The sequence below is a fragment of the Embiotoca jacksoni genome, unplaced genomic scaffold (genome assembly GCF_022577435.1).
Source record: "Embiotoca jacksoni isolate LCO1_2020_lvr unplaced genomic scaffold, fEmbJac1.0.p SCAF_78, whole genome shotgun sequence".
Classification (NCBI taxonomy): domain Eukaryota; kingdom Metazoa; phylum Chordata; class Actinopteri; family Embiotocidae; genus Embiotoca; species Embiotoca jacksoni.
The window spans coordinates 1,038,943-1,059,550 of record NW_027185434.1 but is presented as its reverse complement, the minus strand read 5'-3'; the positions used below and the strand labels follow the sequence as shown (position 1 = coordinate 1,059,550).

The window sequence follows — 20,608 nt, the reverse complement described above, 5'->3', positions numbered from 1 at the left end:
ACCTGCTCTTGTGTTGAAACAGGTTCTACCTGAACATCGACATGTTTGGTAAAGACCTGCAGCTGGTCCAGCAGCAGTTCCTGTGCCACCTGCAGCGCCACACTGCCACCTTGAAGGGTCATGTGATGTGCCAGATGTTCCTGGACCCGCCGCTCTGGAAGCCCATGGCCGAGTTCTGCCTCACCACCTTGAGCGTGGAGCTGGTGAAAGAGTACACGGAGCAGTGCGTGGTGGAGTCGGATGTCTAGTTACACCAGGAGAGGAGCAGAGGATGAAGGGGCAAGAAAGGAATGAAGACATGGGTCAAGAAAATGGACACGATTCAATTAAACCTCCAGAAACACACAACCCTCTCCTGAGGAAATAGAAAACCAAACCAACAAAACATAGTTTCTACAAATCAAACCTCAAAGAGTGCAGCAAATTCTAGTCAACAACACAGAAATACACAGTGAGGACATAAGATCACAAATACTTCATGTAATCTACTGCAACAGGTCCGTGACTAACATGGTAATATTCAGTTTTAGAGGTGCTGATCAAACTTGAAATCCTAGTTTAGAGGTAGAAATAAAAAGGGGCACTAAACATGATAAATATTCTCAGTAAGGTCTGAAGTGGATCTGAAACACACTCAAACACACGGGTTGTCATAGATTGTTAAAAAGACCCCGACAGACAGATCCAGTGTCCATAATATGAGGAGAACTGGGTCAGCACCGTCATGTATTTATGTGACAGTTTCTCCAGCATCCTTTAGTTACATTTAAAGAAAATGTTTTTCATCTAAAATGTGGTGGTTGTAGATGCTGAGGAGAGCGATTGACACTCTTTGTTGACTAGCAGCCTGTCAGGTGATCACAGAGGTCAGTCGTCTCCCTCCAGCTGATTACAGGTCTTTCTGATGTTAGGTCCATGCACTGTATGTCCAACTAGCTGGAAAGGTGTAGGAAGAGATGAGCTTGGGGAAGCTGTCTCGCAGCAGCGACTGTGATTTAACCTAAAAGTAGTGAAGAAAAGATCTCCAACCTTTCAATTCTCCTTTTTCTGTAAATATGGAACTTCTATATATGTACAAAGGCTGAGTTGGGTGACTAAATCTGCACAACTCTAAAGGCACTTTATGAAAACTACACAGGCAGGTTGTGTAAAGTTACACTGAAAAGGAACCGTTCAGGATCAAATCGGGGTAAAAAAACATCCCATCACTTTAACATGTATCTGCATACAGAGTGACATGAACATGCTCAGACACACAACGTCTCCTCCGTTAACGTCAAGCTTATGTCTTAGCTTTTGTCTTTTTTCATTTCAAACCTTTGACTGTAAATAATTAATGTTACTGATTTCATATTTTCACTTAAATACTGAAATAAACTGATTAACTTCTTAAGATGGAAGTGAAGTTTAGGCTGACTCGTAGATTTGTAGCATCGAGCCAAACAAAATGCTAGTTTAACTGGTGACGGGGGAGGGAGGATGGGGGGGAGGGAGGGGGGTTGAAGAGACAGACTAACAGAACCAGTGTTACATACATGTTCTAATCAGCACTAATATTAACTGGACTAAGATATCTGACATAAAGTGTTTCCTCTGACATCACACCAGAGACCAGAAACATTCAGAAAGATTCAGAAAGATTCAAAATGATTCAGGAAGATTCAGAAAGATTTATAATGATTCAGGAAGATTCAGAAAGATTCATAATGATTCAGGAAGATTCAGAAAGATTCATAATGATTCAGGAAGATTCATAATGATTCAGGAAGATTCAGAAAGATTCATAATGATTCAGGAAGATTCATAATGATTCAGGAAGATTCCGCTATGTTGGAGCCAACTGATTTGTAGTCTCAATATGAACAGAGTTTTGTGGTTTATCTGACGGCCGAGAACCAGAATTATGTCTGAACTTTAAACTCATTAACATGGAAACAGTTGAAACAGCTGCAGGACGTTCACGTTGGACATCATCAGCTCGTCGTCATGGAGAGCACAGCTGATCAGGAGGGATGTTTAATGGAGGAGAGGGTGATAAAGTGGAGTCAGACTGATGGTCCTCTGACTTTACATCCATCTTCATCATCACATGAATATCTCACTTTGATCATAAACTAAACTAATGACATCCACATCAGCTGTCGTTTTCTTGTTTCGTGTTAATTAGCATGTTGCCATGGTGACAGTACGTAGCCTACAGTCTCACTGATTTGTTCCTATGGGTCGTGGTCTTGGTATAAACCCAACACTACACACTGATAGCAACCTTTACTCTGAACATTCATCCACCTCTTGCTGCCTGCAGACATTATAACCTCCATATTTCATGTTTATTGGAGGGATCACAGCATGTCCAATGTTCTCTACAGTCTCCCGTCTTTAACTTCGAGATGACGTCATCATCACTCTTTGGTCTCTAACTGTCCCTTTAAATGTCCAGAGCAGAGACAGGCAGTGAACCACGTCAGTCTGTATGAATCTAGTTCACCTCTGTTGCCTTGACCAGCTCTTATCCAGACTTCCACCAACCATACAAGCTGTGAGGATAACGTACCTGTTTTTAAGGAAGATCAGTCAGAAAGTCAAAAGTTTAGAACATAAATAAAAGAATGAAATGATCCGACAGACAACCTTTTCTAAAATGCCTCAGAGCAGCTCATCCTCCACATGTTCCAGGGAACTAAAAGGAGATCACTTAGTCTGACTGTTCACATTATCAGGTAACATTAGTTATGAGGCTCCACCCACCATGACACCTCACTGTGGGTTTGAAGTGAGCAGCTGAGTTTCTGCTAGCTCCGCCTACAGACTGTGACACGGTGACCAGTGTTCCTGCACTGCTAGTGTAACGAAGGAAGATGAAACAGGAGTATGAAGCAGGAGGAGGAAGCAGGGGGATGAACCAGGAGGAGGAAGCAGGAGGATGAAGCAGGAAGAGAAAGCAGGAGGAGGAAACAGGAGGAAGAAGCAGGAGGAGGAAGCTGAAGGAGGAAACAGGAGGATGAAGCAGGAGGAGGAAGCAGGAGGAGGAAGCTGGAGGAGGAAGCAGGGGATGAACCAGGAGGAGGAAGCAGGAGGAGGAACCAGGAGGAGGAAGCAGGAGGAGGAACCAGGAGGAGGAAGCAGTAGGAGAAAGCAGGAGGAGGAAACAGGAGGAGGAAGCAGGAGGAGGAAGCTGGAGGAGGAACCAGGAGGAGGAAGCAGGAGGATGAAGCAGGAGGATGAAGCAGGAGGAGGAACCAGGAGGAGGAAGCAGGAGGAGGAAACAGGAGGAAGAAGCAGGAGGAGGAAGCTGAAGGAGGAAGCAGGAAGAAGAAGCAGGAGGAGGAAGCAGGAGGAGCAAGCTGGAGGAGAAAGCAGGAGGAGCAAGCTGGAGGGGGAAGCTAGAGGGGGAAGCTGGAGGAGGAAGCAGGAGGATGAAGCAGGAGGAGGAAGCATGAGGATAAAGCATCTTGAGACCTTGAGACCAGGTAGTGGATCAGGACTCAACCTGTCATGTTAGTTTATGTTGTGTGTTGGTAGCTCATTCATGAGAGAGCAGTAACCATGACAACAGGTGAAGCTTAATTTTGATGGACAGGTATATTTGGTACATCATGGCTGCTGATCCACCTGGAGGTCTTGGTCTCCATCTTCATCCTCACTCATTAACATTAGCATGATTGAAGCTGAACACATACTGATAATGATGAGAAGTCAGTTTGTCAGGTTGTGTTGCATTTTAAAAACAAGTAAAAATTAATTTTGAGTCCATGAGATCTTTTTTATTTTGTGATTTCAACTAAAATAAACAACAACATTCATTTTAACCTGAGAGGATGAAGGTCTACACACACACACACACACACACACACCACACCACACACACACACACACACACACACACACACACACACACACACACACACACACACACACACACACACACACACAGAGAGACACAGAGATACTTAATATTTTCCTTGCAATCAAACACAACTTGTCTTTAGTTAAAAACCTACATGGTAACCTAGCAACTGAAGGTATCCCAGAAAAATAAATGCATGAATTTAATTTGGTGGAATATTAATAATAATATGAAACAAAAAGAGCTTGTTCAACAGCAGAATGGGGACTTCAAAAAGCTTCTGGTAAAACGTGAATTTATCTGAGAACAGCTGTTGAATTATCACTGATAAACTCACATATTTCAAAATACAACTTCATGTTTATTCACTTCACTTCACTTCACTACACTACACTTCACTTCACTACACTACACTACACTACACCACACTACACTTCATTACACTACGCTTCGCTTCGCTACGCTACACTACTCTACACTTCATTACACTACACTACACTACACTACACTACACTACACTTCATTACACTACGCTACACTACGCTTCGCTTCGCTACACTGCTCTACACTTCATTACACTACACTACACTACACTACACTACACTACACTACACTACACTACACTACACTTCATTACACTACACTACACTACACTACTCTACACTTCATTACACTACACTACACTACACTACACTACACTACACTACACTACACTACACTTCATTACACTACGCTACACTACGCTTTGCTACGCTACACTACTCTACACTTCATTACACTACACTACACTACACTACACTACACTTCATTACACTACACTACACTACAATACACTACACTACAGTTCATTACACTACACTACACTACACTTCATTACACTACACTACAATACACTACACTTCATTACACTACACTAAACTACACTTCATTACATTACACTACACTACACTACACTACACTTCATTACACTACACTAAACTACACTACACTACACTGCACTTCATTACACTACACTACGCTACACTACACACTTCATTACACTACACTACACTACAATACACTACATTACACTACACTACATTTTATTACACTACACTTCACTTCACTTCACCACACTACACTACACTACACTAAACTACACTACACTACACTGCACTTCATTACACTACACTACGCTACACTACACACTTCACTACACTACACTGCACTTCATTACACTACACTACGCTACACTACACACTTCATTACACTACACTACACTACAATACACTACATTACACTACACTTCACTTCATTACACTATACTACACTTCATTACATTACACTACACTACACTACACTACACTTCATTACACTACACTAAACTACACTACACTACACTGCACTTCATTACACTACACTACGCTACACTACACACTTCATTACACTACACTACACTACAATACACTACATTACACTACACTACATTTTATTACACTACACTTCACTTCACTTCACCACACTACACTACACTACACTAAACTACACTACACTACACTGCACTTCATTACACTACACTACGCTACACTACACACTTCACTACACTACACTGCACTTCATTACACTACACTACGCTACACTACACACTTCATTACACTACACTACACTACAATACACTACATTACACTACACTTCACTTCATTACACTATACTACACTTCATTACACTACACTTCATTACACTACACTGCACTTTATTACACTACACTTCACTTCACTACACTACACCACACTACACTACACTACACTTAATTACACTACAGTTCATTACACTACACTACGCTACACTACACTACACTTCACTTCACTTCACTTCATTACACTACATTACACTTCATTACACTTCCTACACTACATTTCATTACACTACACTACACTACACTGCACTTCATTACACTACACTACGCTACACTACACACTTCATTACACTACACTACACTACAATACACTACATTACACTACACTTCACTTCATTACACTATACTACACTTCATTACACTACACTTCATTACACTACACTTCATTACACTACAGTACACTACAATACACTACATTACACTACACTTCACTTCATTACACTATACTACACTTCATTACACTACACTTCATTACACTACACTGCACTTTATTACACTACACTACACTTTATTACACTACACTTCACTTCACTACACTACACCACACTACACTACACTACACTTAATTACACTACACTACAGTTCATTACACTACACTAAACTTCATTACACTACACTACGCTACACTACACTACACTACACTACACTTCATTACACTACACTACACTACACTACACTTCATTATACTACACTACACTACACTTCATTACACTACATTTCACTACACTACACTTCACTTCATTGCACTACACTACACTTCATTACACTACACTACACTACACTTCATTACACTACACTACACTTCATTACACTACACTACACTACACTACACTACACTTCATCACACTACACTACACTTCATTATACTACACTACACTTCATTACGCTACACTACACTACACTACACTACACTTCATTACACTACACTACACTACACTACACTTCATTACACTACACTACACTTCATTACACTACACTACACTACACTACGCTACACTACACTACACTACACTACACTTCATTACACTACACTACACTACACTACACTTCATTACACTACACTTCATTACACTACACTACACTACACTACACTTCTCTGTCTCAGGCTGAGCTGCTGCTGAAGGCCTGATGTCATCAGCAAGAAGCAGAAACTACACATCTGCTGTTTTCCGCTCATCCAGTTAAACGGCTCAGATCTCTGAGTTTAAAACAGGAAATCAACCATCCTTCATCATCGACAGCCTCAGAACCCTTCAGTGTGACTGATGGTGAACATGTTTTCACCTGTTCTGTTATAAAAGGCCACAGCTGAAGAGTTCAGTGTGATCATAGTCCGGATCAGATTCGGATGGATCTCAGTCCTTCAGTGTCACCATGAGTTCCCTGTGGGAGGTGAACTGAGGACTCCAACTGCATCTCCTGATTTCACCTCAACTTTATTCGACAAACCTTTTTTGGCTACAAGTGCAGATGAACAATAATTCTCTTGTTTCCAAACAACTAAACGTTATCTTTTATCTTTTTAAGAATGACCATGTTTTATTGGATCAGGACATTTTAAACAAAGAATTAAATTTGGCTCTGATTTGTTTCAATAAAATGTTGAACACAACTTTTTCTGTTTACATCAAAGTAAAAAAAACTGTCTGCAGATTGAAATCAATGCAACAAAACACTTTAATGAACTCCAGTTGAATCTAATCAAAAACACGTCTTCATATGGAAAAGAAAAGAGCATTCAAACAAAGGCCTTCATTTCCTGTCATATTATTTATTATTAGTGGTTTTGTATGACTGTCAGATAAATGGACCAACACAATTTAAACCCTTTAATCTAAAGTAATGGGGCTTTATTGATATAAAAATAATTAATGAATATGGATCACTAAATTAACATTTGGTTTTGAACAACCACAGAGCCCATTAATGGTGTCATAGTTTATAAAGGGTTAGAAGTTGTAGGCTTATTAATATTAAAACATAATTTATTAATGTAATGTCAGTATGAAAGACCAAATCTGGACTTTTTGGACAGAAAAATCTATTTTGTGGATCGTAATCTTCCAACAAAATATATTTTTCGTACTTTGAAGTCGCTCTTTAGCATACTGACCTTTGACCTCAAAGGAAGAGGCTGCAGAGAATTATTCTACACAACTTTACATCTTTACAAATGCAGACGAGAAGGCAGATTACAGAGAGTCTTATTACAATTTATATTTGTATGACATGTTTCCAGTTTGAAGTTTGCGGCGCTGCACATAGTTATAGATAATATAATATAATATAAGATCATATAATATCATATAGAGTCACAGTTTAACATGATTTCTGTCTGAGTGCTGGGAGAGTCTCTTCCCATGGTCACATGGTCACATGGTCTCATGATCTCATGGTCTCATGGTCACATGGTCTCATGGTCACATGGTCTCATGATCTCATGGTCTCACGGTCACATGGTCACATGGTCTCATGATCTTATGATCTCATGGTCACATGGGCAAAGATGACCTCAGCAGGTACATTTTATATGTAGACAGTTACACAAGGGTCTTATGGTTAGAGGGAAACACACACACACACACACACAGTCCTTTCTGTTGCAACAGTGTAGCAGTACTTCTGATTAATTAGATGTTAACAAGGCCATTAATCCTAACTTACTTATCATAAAGTAGCTTTTATTATGATACTGACCAGCAGGATGTCTTGGATACTCTAACATGGAGGATGTATTTGATGATGAGAGAAATAAAAACAACATGTTTTTATTCGTGATTACATTTCAGATTTAGTTCCATTAATCAGGTAAATACGTTGAGCCATGACATCATGTGCCGACATGTGTTTCAAGCCTCGGCTGACTTCCAGCTCATGTGTCCAGTGAATAGCAGTGAATATCGCACAAATACACAAAGTGTTGAGTTTATGCACAGTATTTTTTCACTGAATGCAGGTGGAGCTTAAGTGCTGGAGCAAAGCTCAGAGAAGTACCAAATCTCATGCTGAACTTCTGTTTGTCACCGAGTTTATAAATTCACACAAAAAGCAGCAAATCTTAAAGTTTAATCTTATATAGATTGTACTGTCAACTTGAGTCTTAGTTGAACATTGAGCCCAGTTAAATGTGTCTTTTTCTTCCCAGCACCCCACAGAACACGAACAAAAGTCAAAGGTGACATCCTCAGTGATCGAATGTGGAACTGAATTGAATTATGAAATTTGTTTTGGGGTTCCTTATAGCACTTTGTTTGAATTATGTAATGACTGTATACTCAGTATACAAGTGAATAACCTGCTCACATTGTGTTGCAAAGCCTGTAGGTATTATAGGGTTAGCTGTTCTATTAATGTATGTTTTATGAATTACTGTACAAGCCATTGAATTAGTGGGTAAAGCAGCATGCACTTTAGTTGTCTTTGGCAATAATAGAAAAGCTCCCAGCTTCTGTAAAGTAGCATCAACATGGTGGTGTCCAGAAACAATCATCCAGCTCCATGTAAGACCAACACGCTCCTTCAAACTGAAGACATGTGGAGCAGTTTGAGGCATCAAGAGTGAAACTATATTTTATTCTTATAACAGACTAACAGATTAACAGTGACTGAGTTCTTTGGATCAGTTCAACCAACAGATGAAATGCTATCCTGACATTTAGTGTACTAGTTTATCAGTAATTTATTTTCTGTGAGTAGTTCCATGATGTGAGATCTTATTATTTTACATGTCAGGCGGAATATTATCCGTTTTACTCCACTGCATAAACAGCTGTAGTATCTAGTTACCCTGAAGACTAATGTTGTTACATGCAAACTATAAATAAGATGCACTGCTACATTTGACATTAGCCAGTTTAATGGTAGAAATGTGTGGGCTGCAAAGATCATTTTATTTTAATATGCACTCATTGATGCAAATCTTGATCTCTGTACATTAAATCTCTCCCTGTACTTTGTTTGTAGTGATTGTTTTATCGTGGCTGTTTGGTGATGACCCTAACCTCCACCAGAGGAAGACATGAACAAACATTCCTCTTCGGTGGCTTTGAAGTAAAGATGAGTGACGAGTCTCTGCTTTCTTTCACATTATTACAATTACAATGTATTTCTTATTTTTCTCCTTTCAGAGGAATCGTTCAGGATTTTTGGAAATATTCTGATTTGCTTTTTCTCTGAGATTTAAAGCTGACAGATTATTTCAGGGTCTTTACTGTGCCTACAAGAAATAGTTCAGCATTTTTACAAATACTCCTATGAGCTTTCTGTTGAGGTGACAGAAGTGATGTAACGTGACGTGACGTGACGTGACGTACCGTGACGTGACGTGATGTGACGTGTGTTGAGTGAGGAGCTCATGTCTTCGTTAGATCAGCTAAAAGAAACATCATGGAACATCTAGAAATGTGTGAAAAGGACAAGATTTGTGCTGGAACACGTGTAACTACCACACATGTAACTATACGACACGTGAAACTACCACATGTGTAACTACCACACGTAACTATACGACACATGTAACTACCACACATGTAACTATACAACACGTGTAACTACCACACATGTAACTATACAACACGTGTAACTACCACACATGTAACTATACAACACGTGTAACTATATAACACATGTAACTATACAACACGTGTAACTATATGACACATGTAACTATACAACACGTGTAACTATATGACATGTAACTATACAACACGTGTAACTATATGACACATGTAACTATACAACACGTGTAACTATATGACACATGTAACTATACGACACCTGTAATTACCACACATGTAACTATGCAACATGTGTAACTACCACACATGTAACTATATGACACGTGTAACTACCACACATGTAACTATACAGCACATGTAACTATATGACACATGTAACTATACAACCAGTGTAACTATATGACATGTAACTATACAAAACGTGTAACTACCAAACATGTAAACATACGACACGTGCAACTATATGACACATGTAACTATACAACACGTGTGACTACCACATGTAACTATACGACACATGTGAGTACCACACATGTAACTATACGACACGTGTAGCTACCATGTGTAACTACACAACACGTGTAACTACACGACACGTGTAACTACCACACATGTAACTATACAACACGTGTAACTACCACACATGTAACTATACAACACGTGTAACTATATAACACATGTAACTATACAACACGTGTAACTATATGACACATGTAACTATACAACACGTGTAACTATATGACATGTAACTATACAACACGTGTAACTATATGACACATGTAACTATACAACACGTGTAACTATATGACACATGTAACTATACGACACCTGTAATTACCACACATGTAACTATGCAACATGTGTAACTACCACACATGTAACTATATGACACGTGTAACTACCACACATGTAACTATACAGCACATGTAACTATATGACACATGTAACTATACAACCAGTGTAACTATATGACATGTAACTATACAAAACGTGTAACTACCAAACATGTAAACATACGACACGTGCAACTATATGACACATGTAACTATACAACACGTGTGACTACCACATGTAACTATACGACACATGTGAGTACCACACATGTAACTATACGACACGTGTAGCTACCATGTGTAACTACACAACACGTGTAACTACACGACACGTGTAACTACCACACATGTAACTATACAACACGTGTAACTACCACACATGTAACTATACAACACGTGTAACTATATAACACATGTAACTATACAACACGTGTAACTATATGACACATGTAACTATACAACACGTGTAACTATATGACATGTAACTATACAACACGTGTAACTATATGACACATGTAACTATACAACACGTGTAACTATATGACACATGTAACTATACGACACCTGTAATTACCACACATGTAACTATGCAACATGTGTAACTACCACACATGTAACTATATGACACGTGTAACTACCACACATGTAACTATACAGCACATGTAACTATATGACACATGTAACTATACAACCAGTGTAACTATATGACATGTAACTATACAAAACGTGTAACTACCAAACATGTAAACATACGACACGTGCAACTATATGACACATGTAACTATACAACACGTGTGACTACCACATGTAACTATACGACACATGTGAGTACCACACATGTAACTATACGACACGTGTAGCTACCATGTGTAACTACACAACACGTGTAACTACACGACACGTGTAACTACCACACGTGTAACTCTACGACACATGTAACTACCACACATGTAACTATACGACACGTGTAACTACCACGTGTAACTACACAACATGTGTAACTACACCACACGTGTAACTACCACACGTGTAACTCTACGACACATGTAACTACCATGTGTAACTATACGACAAGTGTAACTACCACACATAACTATATGACCCGTGTAACTATATGACACGTGTTACTATATGAAACATGTAACTACCACATGTGTAACTATACGACACGTGTAACTACCACGTGTAATTATACGACAAGTGTAACTACCACACATAACTATATGACCCGTGTAACTATATGACACGTGTTACTATACGAAACATGTAACTACCACATGTGTAACTATACGACACGTGTAACTACCACGTGCAATTATACGACAAGTGTAACTACCACACGTAACTATACAACACGTGTAACTACCACGTGTAACTATACGACACGTGTAAATACCACCTCTTGTGGATTCAGTATTTGTAGAAAATATTATCATAAACATAACAATAAATATGAAGTCGCACAGAAAACTGTTTGAAATGTTGTCTTCACATGTAAAATGACAAACACAATTATTTTAGCCTGAATTGTTTTCGGAAACCAAACTACGACCATGTCACAATGTTGAGCACGTGTTTACTATTGTTGCCATGACGACAATGGTCCAGCGATAACTTTCTATTTTCAGATCACCAATTCTGACATTCAGGTCTGAGGATTTCCTACCGAGGATGTTCGATGTGTGTCGGTATGTTCACACAGTTCATCACCAATATTAATTATGACTGTATAACATATATGTACTGGATGTACATCAGTCTGAGACCACATCAAAAACTTTAGATATTTTCATGTAAACCTGGAAATAATCTGAGAGTTTGAAGATTGAGAGATATTTAAAAACACAAGAAGTTCTTTAAACTGAAGAAAACATTTTTCTGAACTATTCCAAATGCACCAATGAAACTGCAGCAGATCAGTGGCGGTGATCATGTGACCTCCTTTATACAGAAGTTTCCTTGAGTTGTCTCCTTCCATTGCAGCAGCGTTCAGATGATCTGATCGACTCATGGGAGGCTCGTTCAGGTAACTATCACCTTCCTGCAGTACTTTAAAACTAATCGTATGTGTCATGTTTCAGGGAGCAGGATAGACCCACAAACTCCACATGGCTCAAAGTAAGGAAAGGATTTCTTAAACCAACAAAAGAACAGGGTCGTAACTAAACCCAACAACAGAAAGCTAACGGTGCCGGTGCTGATCAAACATGGCTTGTAGGTTCAACAAAAGTAATATAGAAAACCAAACCAACAGATACAGCACTAAGAATTAACTCTCAGAGGAAAGGAACTAGAATCTATAGAGGGAACCGGCTGGAATCTGGAGAAACACAAAGGAAACATTGGATGCAGGGCTGACAGGAACACAACGAAGTGACATAGAGGGGATGAAAACCAGAGGAATATATACTGACAGGGTTGATTGGAGAGTGACAGGAGTGATAGCAGGTGGGCTAATTGGGGAACTGAAAGCAGATGAGGTGGGCGTGGCCAGCAGGTAACAGCAGGGAGAGAGAGAAAAAGACAGAGGACTACAGGTGCGTCTATTGTTTCCCAGGCAACATGACAGCGCGGCTGTGTTCCAATTGTCCACTCATTCAGAGGTCCATCTCTCAGATTCACATCATGTATTAACAAGCAACCGGTAGACTGAGATTATTAGCAAAGTTGACTCATGTAATTTAACTTCTGCAAGTAAAATACATTCAAATAAAATCCTCCTTTACATGAACTTCCATCTAGACAGATCACCTGCTGGAGAAACGCTGCTCCTTCTCTCTCCTCAGGTGAATCAGTATAGCCACAGAGTGTGTTCACAGACGATGGTTTTCACAAGTGTTCCTGAGCCCATGCAGTGATTTCCACTCCAGAATAGTGTGTTTTTAATGCAGTGCTGCCTGAGGGCCCGAAGATCACCACCATCCAATATTGGTTTCCAGCCTTGTCCCTTGTGTTCAGAGATTTCTCCAGATATATGTGTGTATATGTATGTGTGTGTGTGTGTGTGTGTGTGTGTGTGTGTGTGTGTGTGTGTGTGTGTGTATATATATGTGTGTGTGTGTGTGTGTGTGTGTGTGTGTGTGTGTGTGTGTGTGTGTGTGTGTGCGCGTGTGTATGTGTGTGTGTCTGTGTCTGTGTGTGTGTGTGTGTGTGTGTGTGTGTGTGTGTGTGTGTGTGTGTGTGTGTGTGTGTATAACAGCTTTTTTTTCCTCTTATTTTTTCTTCATCACCCTCTTTGTGTCAGGGCTCTTTATTGGGATGAGGACTACTTTACATGAGCGCAGCATGCAGGAATGTTTCCTTTGTAGCTCTGCATCCTCATCCTGCTCTTTCTTCCTTTTTCCTATTTGACCCTTATTTTCCTCTTCCTCCTCCTCCTCTTCCTCCTCCTCTCCTGAGTCCTGGTAGGGAACCTGTTCGTCGTTGCTGCTCTCGCTGGACTCTGTCAGCTTTTTGGAGGTGGTCCGGACCCGGGAGCGGCCCGCTGCTTCAGAGGGGTCTCCTGAGTCTTCACCCTGGCTGATGCTGTCCAGGATGATCTTTCTGATGTTGCGGGCCTCGCGGTGGTCGGGGTTTATGGTGTAAAACCTATCGGCCGTGCGGACATCATGACACATGAAATCTGATATCTTTTTCCTGGCCTCCACAGTTTGTGTCTTTTTGGCCTGAAAAATAAATACGACAGTGTTTCCAGATTTCATTTTTCACACATGCAAGGTGTTTTCAGACTTTAGTATCTACTTACATAGGAGGCCAGGGTGGTCCTGATCAGGGTGAAGTTAATGTCACCCTGCAGGCCCATCTCCTGCCAGGCATTCCTCAGGTAAGTGTTCAGGTGCTTGCAGGGGCCCTTCCCCTTGGTGAAGAGGAGGAACTTGTTACGCTGCCCCTTCTTCACCCTGCCCTTGATGGACAGCCACCTCTCCAGCCACCTGAACTCGGCGGGAGTCAGGTACATCTGAGCCTCCCCGAAGGTTTTACTTGTCTTGTGTTCCTTGATCTGTAATGACACAGAGAGGTAGAGGAGGGAGAGAGCAGAGGATACGATCATAAAGCGTTCCGAGAAATGTTATGGGGCTTACATGCAGAAGGTAGCCCTGCTGACCCCCGTGTCGCTTCGCCTCCACAACCTCTGTGTCAGTTAGGTTGGTAAAGACGCCCGGTCTGTGTCCGAACAGGCAGCTCCAGTAGGCTGTGAGGTAGCCATAGAAGAGGAACCTGTGAACTGGGATGTGGTCTTCCTCCAGGATGTCTGATAACAAGAGAAAAAGACACTCAGCCTCAGTTTTGATTAACAACATCTGCACACAGAGTGACACTTTGGATCGAGCAGTTCTCTTCTGACCTTGTTCATTTGTAATACTCAAGTATTTGATGTGTCCATGTGTCCAATCCCATTTCCAAAAGAGTGGGGATGTTGTGTAAAATGTAAATAAAAACAGAATGCAATAATTTGCAAATCGCATAAACTCATATTTAATTGAAAATAGACCAAAGACAACATATCAAATGATGAAATGGAGAAATGTTATTGTTTATATGTTTATGTTATTGGTTAAAAGTATATGGTTATCTTACAAAAATTTAGGGATTTCATCATCTACGGTTCATAATATCATTAAAAGATTCAGAGAATCTGGAGAAATCTCTGAACACAAGGGACAAGGCTGGAAACCAATATTGGATGGTGGTGATCTTCGGGCCCTCAGGCAGCACTGCATTAAAAACACACTATTCTGGAGTGGAAATCACTGCATGGGCTCAGGAACACTAGTGAAAACCATCGTCTGTGAACACAGTTCATCGCTGCGTCCACAAATGATGTTAAAACTCTCCAAAGAAGAAACAAGATAGAAACATGATCCAGAAACACCGCCGCCTTCTCTGGACCGAGATCATTGAAGATGGACTGAGGTGAAGTGGAAAAATGTCCTGAGGTCTGATGGATCACAATCTGAGATTCTGTTTGGAAATCATGGACGCTGCATCCTCCAGGTTAAAGAGGAGAGGGACCATCCAGCTTGTTATCAGCTCAGTTCTAAAGCCAGCATCTGTGATGGTATAGGGATGCATTAGTGCACATGGCATGGGTAGGTTTCAGCAAAACAAGGCCAAACATTTGGGGCATCATGACATGAAAAATACAACAAAGGAGACCCTGAACTGTTGAGCAGCTGAAATCCTTTATCAGGCAAGAATGGGACCACATTTCACTTTCAAAACTCCAGAAACTGGTCTCCTCAGTTCCCAGACGTTTCCAGAGTGTTGTTAAAAGAAGGTGATGCAGCTCAGTGGTGAACATGATCCTGGAACAACTTTATAGAGACCTGTTGCTGACATCAGATTCAAAACGAGGAAATATTTTTATAAAACAATCAAATTTCAGTTTCAACTTTTGATATGTTGCCTTTGGTCTATTCTCTATTAAAATGGGTTGATGTGATTTGCTAATGTTTTACACAGCATCCCAACTTTTTTGCCAACAAGGTTGTACATGTTGAGCTCTTTACTAATGAGATGACCAAACCTCAACCTGCAGAAAACACAGCTCATGACAAAGTATTACCCAGCAGCTCTGGGATCCTCTTCCTGGAGGCTGTGAGGCAGATCATCAGGACCCTCTTTGATGGCAGATTCTGGACCTTTGACATCTTGGTGGCCATCTGGTGGACCACCACCTCACGCCGCAGGGATTTGAGTCCCATCTGCAGCTCCCTCACAATGCTGCTCATCTGCCGCTGGTTCAGCCTTGAATATCTGGGTGGAGTCTCCCGCATGTAGTTCACAAAATTCAGGATGTTTTTGAGGTAGAAGGCGACCGTGGTGACCTTCATGCCTCCCATCAGCACACACTTAATCCACCTGATTGAAGAGTGCAGAAAAACAATCAGTAAATCAATGCATAGAATATTATAATTGAGACACCGCTGTAATAACTGTGTTCCTCACCCACGGGTTCTCAGCATGTCATCCAGAAACAGCCAGTCGGACAGCCGGGAGCGCTCGTGCCCCATGTAGAGCAGAAAGCTCTTCAGCCGGCTGACCTTGGACACGGCGTTCTCTGTCATTTTTCTCGTTGGGTTGTAGCCCTCGTGGAACGCTTTGTAGGACGTGAGGTACTCCTCTGTGACGACACATCATTTTTCATGTTATAAGGGATATAAAATAAATAAGTAAACAGCTGTTCAATGGCAACACCTTCCATCCACTACAGCGATGAATATATCCTCACCCATGCTGCGGGGCAGTTTTATCAGTCTCATGCGGTTTCCCCGGCCGCGCCCCGTGCTCCATGGTGCGAACTGTTTCAGAGCTGATGGTTTTCTCTTTAGTTTCTCTGCAGAGCTCGGCGCCGCTGTCCACTGCTGGGAGAAGGGTCCCGCCGACTCCACAATTTCCTGTCGAGATGAGTAAAAAATCCTTCAAAGGCAGACAGTAAGAGAGACAGACAGGAGCAAGGACAAAAGGAACCCTTAGAGACTAACCTCTCTCTGGTCGTCCTCCTCCACTGGCTGCTGCGGCGTCCTGATGCCGCTGCAGCAAGACCTGCACTCAAAGAAATTGTCACGCAGTTGCACGTGCAGGACACTGGTTTCCTCCAGCAGCCGGTCCATGCGGGCCGTGACCTTCTTCACGTCTGAGGACAGCCGTTTCATCAGCTGCCTGCAGTCCTGGTTGTCACACTGCAGGACAGGGGATGTCTCTGGAGGCTGGTGGTCATGCTGGTCCTGGTTGAGCGTGGTCTTCATGCCTGGTCTGGGGTCGGTGGTCCGCAGGTCTGCCATCAGACGCCGTGGGGTGTCTCTCCTAGAGGGAACCCTCTTCCCTTTCAGGTTTTCCACCGCGTGAATATTTTGTAAGTGCTCGCTCAAAGCAGTGTAGATTTTCAAACAAACAGGGCAGGAGTGCATGGTTGACTGAAAAGGAAAAATGAAAAAGTATTTCTTATACTGGAGTAATTAATCAACAGAAGCAGATGCAGGTGTAAAACTGGACTGATGAAAGTGCATTAAAACAAGTGTAGTGACCTGAAAACATCAGGAAACAATCAGATGAACTCACTTCTCCGTGTTTTTGCAGAGCTGAAGACTTTCTGTCCTTCTCATGCGGTCGTCTTCAACAGTCTGTGGGGGAAAAAGCAGCTCGCCCCTCCCCCACCTCTGACTCTGAGAATGCAGCAGGGCCCCCTGCAGGGCTGCAGTCAATCACAGTGCACAACCAATTAACCACCACATCCTCAAGTCCTGCACATCAAAGTACCTTCATCCTTACAACATCCTATCAGCTCAGAGAGAAGATCAGATGATGAGAATTTCATCCTTGGAGACCATTCGACTGCTGGAATGATATAATTTCACTACTAATCCACTTGTTCCAGCCTCCTCATATGTTCAGCTCTTGTTCAATGAGGAGAAAGGAGGTGCTGCTGAAATCTCCGCTTGGTACATTCTGACACAAATTTCACTTTGCATACATTAAAGGACACCAATGGTGAAAAACCAACATTTTCAGCTCTTCTTCATTTCTGCAGCATTCATTCAGCATGTAGAAGGAGAGGTGCAGCAGAGATTTGAGGGAGGCACGGTGGTGCAGTGGTTAGTACTGTCACCTCACAGCAAAAAAGGTTACAGGTTCAAATCTGGTCCTGGGCCTTTCTGTGCGGAGTTTGCATGTTCTCCCTGTGCTTGCGTGGGTTCTCTCCGGGTTCTCCGGCTTCCTCCCATCATCCAAAAACGTGCACCTCAGGTCAGGTTACCTGGCGCCGCGCTAGTGGCAGCCTGCTGCAGCAGCTCCCCCCTGAGAGCCCCCCTGCTGTAGTGAAGAAATTTCCCCTCGGGGATTAATAAAGTGTATAAAATAAAAAAATAAAAAAAAATAAATAAATAAAAAAATAAAATTCAGCCTTCCAGCCCCAAACATTGTGGAGATATGACCTCTGACCTTTGGTCATGTTGGCCCTGCAGGCAGGTGTTGGAGGAGGACTGAGGTCATTTATTTAATGGCTGTGTGGATCAATCCAGAGACAAGAATAAAGAGCATTCAGCCTGAGGCTTTCTCCAACAAGACAAGCAGCATCATCTAGAAGAAGTCTGCCACAGTCAGCAGCCACATCTCCACACCGCTGAAGAACCTGTGGCTGAAGGGTGGTTACAGTGGTGTCACATGATCAGCACTCGGCCAGTAATACGAGATCATGGTTTCTCACTGTGTTCATGTTGCCTTCAATGTTATACTGGATCAGTGAGGAATCCAGCACACATCAGGTTTATCTCAGGTTTAACTCTAGTTTACACTGATGTCTTCAAAAGTGGAAGCTGTAACACGTCTTCCTCTTCTTCTACTGCTTTTGAACCTGTGAGTCAGTGTCTCTATTTGTGGAAGCAATTTGTGTTTTTAAAAGAAACATGTTTGTCGGATTATGTGAATTTACCTGATGAGCCATATTTACTTCTGATCGTCCACTGAAAAATGACCAACAGACTGCTCGTGGTTCTTTGAAACAGATCGTTTTATTGGTTCCTGTTAGTAACAACAACATATCGCGGCACGTTAACTAGTGGAAGAAGAGAGAAAGTTCACTACTACACTTCAAGCAGTGTCCAACATTCAGCGGTCAGAGACACAGAGTTGAACTCCTAGGGGCTATGAGTTACTGTACACAGTAAGTAGAGAAAAGCATGCATTACAGTGTGTATGTGTATCCAGCATCACTCTGGATCAGTGTGCATGTGGCAGGTGGACTTACAGAACCGGCCCTCTCACAGCAGACCGGATCGGATCTGTTCTGAGGACGTGATTGCTGGTTGGACCAGAATCAGTCTGTCCCACTTCAGGAGGGGAGGACGGCCTGTTACAGTCACATTCAAATCCGCTTCTTTCTGTCCTGGTTTCGTTTTCCTCAGCAGATCGTTCAGTCCAATAAAATAAATAAAGGCAAAGTCAATCTCCATCAGCATCTTTGGTAGATTTCTGCTACAAGCCCAATGGTTCTAAAACATGAAGACGGTGAATACATTCAGGAGACAGAAAGGTTTGTTGTTTAGTGTTTGATCTGAGTGAAGTTGAGCTTTCAGCAGCCTGAGCCGGATCAGACAGCGACATCTGCAGCCACCTCCGGGTACTGCAGCCCCCTGCTGTCACCCAGAGGAGGTGCAGGCATGCTGCTGCTCGTGCTCAGCTGTAGCTGCAGTGTGGTGAGAAGAGTAGCGCCCCGTTGGACCGTGCAGGGTGTAAGGCAAAGAGAGAAGCACCATTTTAAATTACAGGCAGAGAAACTCTAACAGCAGCTCCAACCACCAACAGCCCCCGAATACAACACGCTGGTCCAACAGCGCCCCCTGAGGCCGCTCTGCTTCATTACCCTCTGATCTGAGGCTCCAGGTTTCAGCAGGAACAGCTGTCAAACAGTCTGGAGCACAAAGATATGTTGATTCATGAGGAGCCTCACAGATGGACCAAACGCTCCTGAACACATCGGATCATTAAAGGAGTTAAATATGGAGGGAGAGTCATGTGACTGGTGTTAATACTTTAGATAAGCAGTAAGTCTAGTCGAAGAAGGTCTTAGTATTTGTTCTTATTTTAGAGCAGAGCAGGCAGACATCACAGGGGGCGGAGCCGCTTTACAGGTCAAATCACAGTGAACACACTGGGTGTGTTGGTGCTGCAGCGTCAGAGTGTCCGACAGAAGGAATTGTGGGTAGGAGACATGTTGAGACCAGGTGTGTGTTCTTGT

The 20,608-nt window shown here is 41.9% G+C and overlaps 3 protein-coding genes across 5 annotated transcripts in view; 2 read left to right on the top strand and 1 right to left on the bottom strand.

Annotated features, from left to right (window-relative positions):
- Positions 1–9,473, top strand: part of nat16 (N-acetyltransferase 16) — a 36,261-nt gene extending 26,788 nt beyond the window's left edge. For both annotated transcript variants that reach the window (XM_069177832.1, XM_069177833.1), the window contains one exon: positions 23–9,473. In XM_069177832.1, coding sequence (XP_069033933.1) covers positions 23–248 — 226 coding nt within the window. In that variant the 3' untranslated portion in view covers positions 249–9,473. The remainder of the gene's footprint in view (positions 1–22) is intronic.
- On the top strand, positions 2,924–12,560 carry LOC138215600 (uncharacterized). 2 transcript variants are annotated; one of them, XM_069177840.1, is made up of 3 exons: positions 2,924–3,470; positions 9,486–9,572; positions 12,501–12,560. In XM_069177840.1, the coding sequence occupies exons 1-2, from the start codon at positions 2,924–2,926 to the stop codon at positions 9,542–9,544; spliced, it is 606 nt and encodes a 201-aa protein (XP_069033941.1). In that variant the 3' UTR covers positions 9,545–9,572; positions 12,501–12,560. The 2 variants fall into 2 exon arrangements, with proteins under 2 accessions (XP_069033941.1, XP_069033940.1); XM_069177839.1 differs by lacking the exon at positions 12,501–12,560 and having other exon boundaries at positions 9,486–9,577.
- A 1,524-nt stretch (positions 12,561–14,084) lies between these two features.
- LOC138215596 (uncharacterized) lies at positions 14,085–19,300 on the bottom strand. The gene is made up of 8 exons (XM_069177831.1): positions 17,935–19,300; positions 17,358–17,789; positions 17,105–17,270; positions 16,822–16,996; positions 16,439–16,734; positions 14,955–15,124; positions 14,618–14,872; positions 14,085–14,537 (listed from the first exon to the last, which is right to left on the bottom strand). Exons 2-8 carry the CDS (start codon positions 17,781–17,783, stop codon positions 14,085–14,087), a joined length of 1,941 nt encoding a protein of 646 aa, XP_069033932.1. The 5' UTR covers positions 17,784–17,789; positions 17,935–19,300.
- Between the last annotated feature and the right edge of the window lie 1,308 nt (positions 19,301–20,608).